The sequence below is a fragment of the Nothoprocta perdicaria genome, unplaced genomic scaffold, assembly GCF_003342845.1.
Source record: "Nothoprocta perdicaria isolate Ctin4 unplaced genomic scaffold, notPer1 scaffold_359, whole genome shotgun sequence".
NCBI classification, from domain to species: Eukaryota; Metazoa; Chordata; class Aves; order Tinamiformes; family Tinamidae; genus Nothoprocta; species Nothoprocta perdicaria.
The window spans coordinates 491,271-500,167 of NW_020455598.1; the positions used below are offsets into that span (position 1 = coordinate 491,271).

Below are 8,897 nucleotides of genomic sequence, written 5' to 3' on the forward strand. Positions count from 1 at the left end.
CGGGCCCCGCGGCGCTCCTAGCTCTGGTGCCCGCGCCGCTCCCGCACCCCGCTCCCGCACCCCGCTCCGGTCCAAACTCCGGCCCTAAACTCCGATCCTCGCTCCTCGGTCCTGGCTCCGGTCCCCGCTCCGGTCCGCGACCCCCTCTCCGGCCCTAACTCCAATCCCCGCTCCTGGCTCCGGTTCTAGTTCTGGACCCCGCTCCAGTCCCAGTTCCCGCTCTGGTCCCGGGCCCCCCGCTCCTCAGTCCTGGCTCCGGTCCCGAGCCCCGCTCCGGCCCTAACTCTGATCCCCGCTCCTCCGTCTTGGCTCTGGTCCCCGCTCCGGTCCAAACGCCGACCGCCGCTTGGCGCTCGCGGCTCCGGATCGCGCTCCGCTTCGCGCCCCTTTGTTGCGCTCGCCCGGGCCAGGAATGCGGCGCGGCGGGAGGAGCGGAGCCGCCGCGGCCCCCGCGCCGCCCCGGGGCCGGTACCGGCGCCGGTACCGGAGCGAGCCGCGCGGAACCGGAGCGGGAGCGGCGCCCCCGGCTCGGGGGGGACGGAAGTGGCCGCTCGGGGGGGGGGGAAGGCGCCGCCGCCGCCTTTTTTTTTTTTTTTTTTTCCGGGAGAACCTCGTTTGGGGAAGGAAAGCCGCTTTTGTAGGAAAAAAGTTCCTTTTTGGGGGAAAAAAAGTTACTTTTGGGGGAAAAAGTTACTTTTTTTGGGGGAAAAAAAGGCATTTCTGGAGGGGAAAAGTTACTTCTGTGCGGGAGAGGCTGGTTTTGGGGGAGAAATGTTACTTTTACGCAGGGAGAAGCAACTTTTGGGGGATAAAATCACTTCAATGGAAGAAAGGTTGTTTTTCTGCAGGGAAAAACTGTTCTTCTGCGAAGAAAAGTCACTTTTGGGGGAAGAAAAGTTAGTTTTTTGGAGGGGAATGTCACTTCCCCGTGGGGAAAGCACTTTTGGGGGAGAAAATACACTTTTGGGGGAAAGAGAAGTTGGTTTTGGAGGCAGGGAAAATCATTTTTTTGCAGGAAGGGAAGTTGCTTTTTCTGGGGAAAAGTTGCTTTTCTGGAAGAATAGTCATTATTTTTGGAGGGGAAAGTCACTTTTTGGAGCAGAAATCACTTTAGGGGGCAAAAAAGATACTTTTGAGGGAAAAAAAATGTTGTTTTTGTGGGGAAAATCAGTTTTTGCAGGGAGAAAAGTTGCTTCCTGGGGAAGAGAAGTTGCTTTTGGGCAGAAAATATGCTTTTGGGGGGACAAAAGTTACTTCTAGGGGGGAGAAAATCCTTTTGCGGGGAGGAACAGTCACTTTGGGGGAGAGAAATAACTTTTTTAGGGGAGAAAAGAAGTTGCTTTTGGCTGAAAAAGCCACTTTTGGGGGGAGAAGTTGTTTTTGAGGTGGAAGAAGTGGATTTGGGGGGAGAAAAGAGGCTCTTGGGGGGGCAAAAGTCACTTCGGGGGGGAAAAAGAGTCACCTTTGAGGGGGGAAAAAAGTTACTTAGAGGGGAAAGAAGTTGTGGTTTTAGGGGGAGAAATCACTTTTTGGACAAAATAAGTTTCTTTTTGGACAAAAGCAGCTCTTTTTGGCCAAAAAGCAGCTCTTTTTGGCAGGGAAAGCCTTGCTGGGGACGAGAGAAGCTGCTTTTTGGGGAGAAAAGCTGCGTTTTGGGGGCGAGGCGGCGGCACAAAGGCCGAGGCGGGGGGCGCGTCCCGCTGGCAGCGCCCGCTCCCGGCAGCCCGAGCGCAGCCGGAAAGGGACCGACGGGGGAGAGGGAAACATCCCACCCGCGGCACGCTTGGAAAAGCGGCTGGGAATGCCGGGATGGCTTTCCCGGGAATCGGGACAGCGGGGGGGGGGGTGTCCCCAGGGCCGACACCAGCGTTCGCACCCAAAAGTGCCAAGTTGGGGCTTTTTGCCAGGCCCGACTTGTGCAGACTCCTCCCTGGCACCGCAGAGACAGGAGGAGGAGGAGGAGGAGGAGGAGGAAGGTGGGAGGAGAGCAGGGGCCACGTCCCTCTGCCCCCCCTACCTCTCCGTGAGGAGACCTGGGACATTTCCCCCATGCGGGGGATTCTCTGATGGCTACTACAGGGCTATGCCTCCCATCTGGGGGCACAGGCAGAGGACGGGGGGGTCCTCCCATTCCAGCAGCCCACGGTTCTGCTCCCACGGGATTCAGAGCCAACATCCCCCCAATCCCGAGGCGCTCCAGCCCCCCAGCTCTGCCTCGCGCCCTGCCGGTCCCCACGGCCTCACGATGGCACCTCCAGCTCCGTCTCGCTTTATTCTCCGCGGAAGCAAAGGGAAGGTGCCCAGGGGCGCAAAGCAGCGCGGGACAGCTCGAGGCACCGAGTCCCCAGGGTGCCCTCACGTCCCCAGGGCCCCCACACGTCCCCCTGCACCAGGCACACGGGTCCCCGAGTCCCCGTGCCCTTCAAGCCATCGTCCCTCTCGCTGCGGATTCGGGGGTTCCTGAGGTGACACCGGAGCCATCCCCAGGCACAGGGGCAGCCCCGGGGACACCCGTCCCTTTGCTGCTTGTCCCTTCACTCCAGTTAACTTGGGGTGGGGAGGCTCCGTTCAGGAGCAGCGTCACGCGCCAGCGGGGCCAAAGTGTCACCGGCAGAGGTGGCCACTGTCCTGTCCCCGGCCTTGGGGACCGCGGTTGGCCCTGGCTCCAGCTGAGCCCCTCTCTGGGGGGCGCTGGGTCTGCCCTTCGCCCCGGGGTGCGCCCGGCCCGCGGGCTCAGTACCAGGGGTCCGCCCGGTGCCGCTGGTTGTAGAGCTGCAGCTTGATCTGGTCCTTGATCTGGTTGACGAGGATCTGGGAGAGCAGGATGCCCACGAGCTGCGGGAGAGGAGCGGGCGCTGAGCGCCGTCGGACGCCCCCAGCACCCATGGGAGGCCCCTCGGCACCCATGGGAGGCCCCTCGGCACCCAGGAGATACCCCTTGGAATTCACAAGAGGCCCCTTGGCACCCACAGGATGTCCTCAGCACCCATGGGATGCCCTTTGTCATCCACAGGACACCCTTCGTCACCCATGGGGTGCCCTTAACACCCACTGGACTCCCCTTGGCACCTATGAGACACCCTCAGCACCCAGGAGGCCCCTTGGCACCCCCTGGATGTCCTCAGCACCCATGGGATGCCCCTTGTCACCTGTGGGACATCCCTTGGAACCCACAGCATGCCCTTAACACCCACTGGATGCCCTCAGCACCCACAGGATGTGCCTCAGCACACGTGGGATGCCCTCAGGACCCATGGGACACCCTCGGCACCCACAGGATGCCCCTTGGAACCCATGGGACACCCTCAGTACCCACGGGATGCCCCTCGGCACCCAGGAGATGCCCCTTGGAACCCACGGGATGCCCACTGGTACCTGCAGGACGCCCCTCGGCACCCATGGGACAGCCCCTGGCACCCACGGAACCTGCACCCTCCATCTGCACCCTGGGGAGCCCTCCCGGAGCCCCTTCCCCGCGCGGCACCTGCGGGATGGCCAGGCCCAGGGCGACGCCGCCCAGCAGGAAGAGGTTGCTGTGGATCCAGTTGACCAGCTTGTCGATGCAGCCGTTGGTGTAGATGAACTCGCTGGCCTCCAGGTAGTTCATGGCCTGCATGCCCTGGCCACACATGGTGTTGATGACGACCTGCGAGGGGACACGGGGGACAGCTCTGCAGGAACCACAGGGGGGTCCTGGGACTCCCTATGTGTCCCCTTATCCACGTCCCCTCCGCGCCACCCTCATCCCTTGCGCCGTGGGCTCCCTAGGGAGCCCCGAGCCCAAATCCCAGGGTTTTCTTTGCGGCTCTCACCTCGTCGGCGGCTCGGAGGCAGCAGGAGAAGGGCACGGAGCAGCGCTCGCGGCTGGGGTTGGCGGCCGTGCAGTTGAAGTACATGTTCTGCGACCAGTCCTTGTAGGAGACGCCCCCGCAGCAGCTGAACTGCGGGCAGGGGCGCGGGGGGCTGCTCAGTGTCCCCCCGGGACCGGCCCAGCCGCTCGCGGGGCTTCTGCTGCTCCCGGTGCCGCCCGATACCCGAGATTCCCTCCTCTTCCCACCATTTCGACAGTCCCCCCATCCCAGAGACAAAGCAGGAACCCTTGGAGCTTCTTCCTCCTTTTCCAGGCGCTTTTCCCAGGCACTGTTAGCTCCAGGCTAAATTCCCACCAAATCCCCCTGGGAAGAGCCACCCGTGGGGACCCCCCGTGCCCCGGGGCAGCAGATAAATAGTGTGAGGTGAGGGGGAAGACGCCAGAGAGACAAGCAGGACGGGACACGTCCCCGTCCCTCGGCGGGCACGCCGGGGCCCCGCGCGCACCTCCTTCTGCCCGAAGTCGATGAGGTTCTGCAGGTCCAGGTCGTCCCGGTAGTGCACGATGGCGCCGTTGATGATCTCGCTGACCTTGCCGCGCGCCTGCGGCGGCAGGGACGTGAGCGCGGCCGCCCCGTCCCCGCGTCACCCCCGCCGCCCCGCTCCAGGCCACCGCGGTGGCCCCGGACGCACCTTGTCAGAGAAGACGAAGCCCAGCACGCCGGCCGCCAGCTGCAGGAGGAAGACCACGGTGAGGCACATGGAGAACTGCGGGCGGGAGGAAGGCGTCAGCGGGATGCGGGCACCCTCCCGGCGCTGGGAAGGAGCCGGCACCGGCGGATGCTCTGGGAAGGGCAGGTGAGGCTGATCCAAGCTGGAATTCTCCACCTGTGGACACTGTTGGTGATGGTGCCCGGGGCGGCTCTCTGCACCGGTGACCTCCAGGCACCACCAAGCTTGGAGGACTGGTTGGAGGGGTGACAACCCCCTCGGCGTCACCTCTGTTGGGGGACAGCGTTGTCCCCAGGGCAGCGCGGGGAGCAAGTAGGAGCCAGCCCCGGGAGCCGCAGCCAGGACAGGGGGGACGAGGGGACAGGGGGACAGGGGGACAGCCTCACCGTCTGCAGCAGGCAGATGTTCTCCCGCAAGGAGCCGATGCAGCCGCAGAAGGTGATGAGGAAGATGAGGACGCCGACCACGATGAGCAGGATGGCGGGGTCCACGGCCAGGCAGGCCACGGCGGCCTCTGCGGCGGCGCCGTGAGCGGCGGTGCCCCCCGTGGGTCCCGTGCAGCCCCCCGTGCAGCCCCGGCCCCGCTCTCCTCACCTGCGTGTTTCAGCAGCCGCGCGTAGACACCCACGGCCACCATCACCATGGAGATCATCTGCGGGACAAATCGGGGGACGTCACCCGTTCCTGCGGGCACAAGCAGCCCCTTCTGCAGGAACACGGGTCCCAATGAGCAGGGCCACCTCCTCGAAACGGGCCAAGGACACGGAGGGGACGTTCTGTGGCTGCAGAGGACACAGAGGGGACATGAGCCGCTGTCCTGCCCCTAGTCCACATCCAAACCCACTCCTGTCCCCTCAGAGCTGCCATCTGGCACCCCAATATCCCCCTGTATCCCCCAGGATACACCCGGGGTGGAGCACCCGCTCCAGGGAATTCCAGGGAATTCTGCAGGGAGCTGGCCTGGGTCCCCGCACTCCCGACAAAAGGTTGTGGAAACTGGGAGAGGGTCCCAAGGGCTCGGAGAGCTGCGGCCGTGAAGGACAAGGAGGGGACGCAGGCAGTGCCAGGCTGGTGGCCTCACCTGGATCCCAGCCCTGGGCATGTGGAGGATGGCGAGGGCACTTGTCACCACGGATGTACCAAGGGAAATTGTGCTTGTTCAATGGGACAAGCCTGTACGGCGAGGGGATGGGCTGGGGGACGAGGGGATGGGCTGGGGGACGAGGGGATGGGCTGGGGGACGAGGGGACGGGCTCAAGGGACAAGGGTACGAGGCTCGAGGACAAGGAGATGGGCTGGGGGACAAGGGGATAGTCTTGAGGACAAGGGGAAGGGCTCAGGGGACAGGCTCAAGGGACAAGTGGATGGGCTGGGGGACCACGGGATGGGCTGGGCGACAAGGGGACCAGGCTTGAGGATAATGGGATGGGCTGGGGGACAAGGGGACCAGGCTTGAGGATAATGGGATGGGCTGGGGGACAAGGGGACTTGCTCGAGTGACAAGGGGATCGGCTCGAGGGACAAGGGGACGGGCTCGAGGGACAAGGGGACGGGCTCGAGGGACAAGGGCTGTGGCCGTTGTCCTCTCAACTTCATCCGGATAACACGAGGGCCACGCGGGAGCCGCATGGAAACCCTCCCGAGTCACCGGGATGTGAGGAGCGGCGCAGAGCGGATCCGGGGCCGGCATCCGCGGCTCCCGGCTGGGGTGACGTGCTGGGAGCAGCTCTGCAGAGGGACCCGGGGACAGCAGGGGGTCCCCGAGGCAGCGGTGGCCCCGGTGCCACCAAGGGCAGCGGCCCCCGGGGAAGATTGCCCGAGGAAAGAGGGGGATCCTCATCCCAAAAAAAGCCCTCGGGAAGGCAACCAACATCCTGGGAGACCAAAGGAGCGAGGCCGCCCGGGCTCGGCCTTCCGGAGACACCCGGAGCCACGGAAAGGAGAAGCGGCCCCAGCGGGAAGGGAAGTGGAGCCGGAGCGGGGGGATTTGGGAGGAAGCTGCAGGGAGGGGCAGTGCCAGGCACCCCTGTGCTCCATATGGGAAGTTTGGATGGGGGGTGTCAGCTCCCAAGGGAATCCCGCACCACATCCCGGCGTGCTGCATCCATGCTGGAATTCCACATGCCGAGGCCACCACGGGCCCCGCTACAGGTGCCCTAGTGCCCAGCTGGGCGCCCGAGGGCTCTCCCTTTCCTCCGGCAGCCTCCAGGGACACGGAGCCCCCGGGATCCACGGGCGCCGGCCGGGAATACAGGGCTTGTCACACGTCGCAGCGGCCGCTCCCGCCCGGACTCGCCCGGATCCGGCAGGAGGGGCCTCGCCTGCCCTCTTATCTCCATCCCGGGAATGCCGTGGGCGTTCCTGGATTTTCCCTGGAAAGCTGGAGCCGCTCGAGGCGCTGAAGGCGGGAAAGGCGCCCGGCGGGTGCCAGGGCACCGGGATGGCCCCAGCAGTGTCCCCCGTGCGTGTCCCGCTTCGGAGGCGCCGGCCGGGCTGGCAGCACCCTGGGGAGCCCGGCACCCATGCGGAAAACCCTCGGGAAGAGCCAGGGAGCGCTGGGAAAGGCGCTTCCCGACGCCGCAGCGGGGAGCCCCGGCCGGCCCGTGGGGCAGCACCGGGAGCGGGGACCCCCCCGGCCCCGGGGCCACCGCTGGGGACGGGGCCCTGGGATGGGGGGGACCTGGGAGCCCCCCAGGGACAAGGGGGCCCCCCCGTGGGGGTGACAGGAGGGTCCCTGTCACCTGGGGGGGGGGAGTGACCCCCATGGGGGGTCCCAGCGCAGGGTGCTGGGTTCAGCCCCCCCCAATCATAGGGGGAGGGGACCCCTAATAAAAAGGACCCCCCCCCCAGAGCAGTGTGGGGGTGACAGGAGAGTCCCTGTCACCTGGGGGGGGGAAGAGACACCCCCCCCCGAGCAATGTGGGGGTGACAGGAGGGTCCCTGTCACCTGGGGGGGGGGGAAGAGACACCCCCCCCAGAGCAATGTGGGGGTGACAGGAGGGTCCCTGTCACCTGGGGGGGGGGGGAAGAGACACCCCCCCCCAGAGCAATGTGGGGGTGACAGGAGGGTCCCTGTCACCACAGAGGGGGCAGTGACCCCCATGGGGGGTCCCAGCGCAGGGTGCTGGGTTCAGCCCCCCCCAATCATAGGGGGAGGGGACCCCTAATAAAAAGGACCCCCCCCCGGGTGGTGCCGGCCCATAGCGGGCCGGGGGGCGCCCAGGCGGCGGGGGGGGACCCCGGGGGGGGGCACTCACCCAGAAGAGCATGTTGAAGAAGAAGAGCACGTACTTGACGAGCGGGCTCACGAACGAGAAGTCGTCGCCGTGCGGCGCCGCGGCCCGCCTCGCCATGGCCGCACAGAACCGAACCGGACCGGACCGAACCGGACCGGACCGGACCGGACCGGACCGGACCGGACCGGCCTCAACCAGGCTGCACGCAGCCCAACTGAACCCAACCCAACTGACCCGAACCGGGCCGGGCCGGGCCCGCTCACGGCGGCACCGCTGCGGCCGAACCGGCTCCCCCGCGGCGAGCGCCGCCGGAGCCCGGCAGAGCCCCGCCCCCTCCCCCTCACTCCGCGCCGCTCATTGGCCCGCGCGCCGCCGGCGGCCGCTCCCATTGGCTGCGCGCGCCGCCGCTCAGCGCCGGCTTGTTTCCCCCCCTCGCAATGTTGTGCATCGCCGCGGCACCTGTTCGCTGCGCCCCGCCGCTCTTAAAAGGGCAACGCCCACCGGACCTACACGGGGGCTCTTAAAAGGGCAACGCCCCCGCGCCCCCCGCCGCTCTTAAAGGGGCAGCGCACCCCCAATCACACACGTACCCACAAATGCACGCTTGTGCACATGCACCCGCTCGGGGGTGCACACGACCGGGTATCGTGTGCTGGTGGAGAGATACATGTGAACACGTATGTGCTCGCAGGTGGAAACACGCCTGGACACACGTGTGCACTCGTGGGTGAATGCTCCACGGGACACACATGTGCACGTGATTACGGATGCAGGCACACACATGCACACATGTGTGCTTGTGCATGCACACACATGCACATGTGTGCACTCCCAGATGCCACTGCACACATGCACACACATCTGCTCATGGATGCGCACATATGCACACACGTGCACTCGCAGATACCACTGCACATGTGTGTGCTCACCCACATGCACATATGTGCACTTGCAGATGCCAGTGCACACATGCACACGTGTGCTCATGGATGCACACACATGTACATAGGCGTACTCGCAGATGCCAGTGCACACATTCACACATGTGTGCTCGTAGATGCACACACATATACATACATGCACTTGCAGATGCCAGTGCACATATGCACACACGTGTGC

The 8,897-nt window shown here is 65.2% G+C and overlaps 1 protein-coding gene across 1 annotated transcript; it reads right to left on the reverse strand.

Annotated features, from left to right (window-relative positions):
* Positions 1 to 2,395: 2,395 nt before the first annotated feature.
* On the reverse strand, positions 2,396 to 8,016 carry TSPAN33 (tetraspanin 33). Its single transcript, XM_026044318.1, has 8 exons — positions 7,800 to 8,016; positions 5,137 to 5,194; positions 4,929 to 5,056; positions 4,504 to 4,578; positions 4,318 to 4,413; positions 3,813 to 3,941; positions 3,485 to 3,646; positions 2,396 to 2,835 (listed from the first exon to the last, which is right to left on the reverse strand). The coding sequence occupies exons 1-8, from the start codon at positions 7,893 to 7,895 to the stop codon at positions 2,734 to 2,736; spliced, it is 846 nt and encodes a 281-aa protein (XP_025900103.1). The 5' UTR covers positions 7,896 to 8,016; the 3' UTR covers positions 2,396 to 2,733.
* Between the last annotated feature and the right edge of the window lie 881 nt (positions 8,017 to 8,897).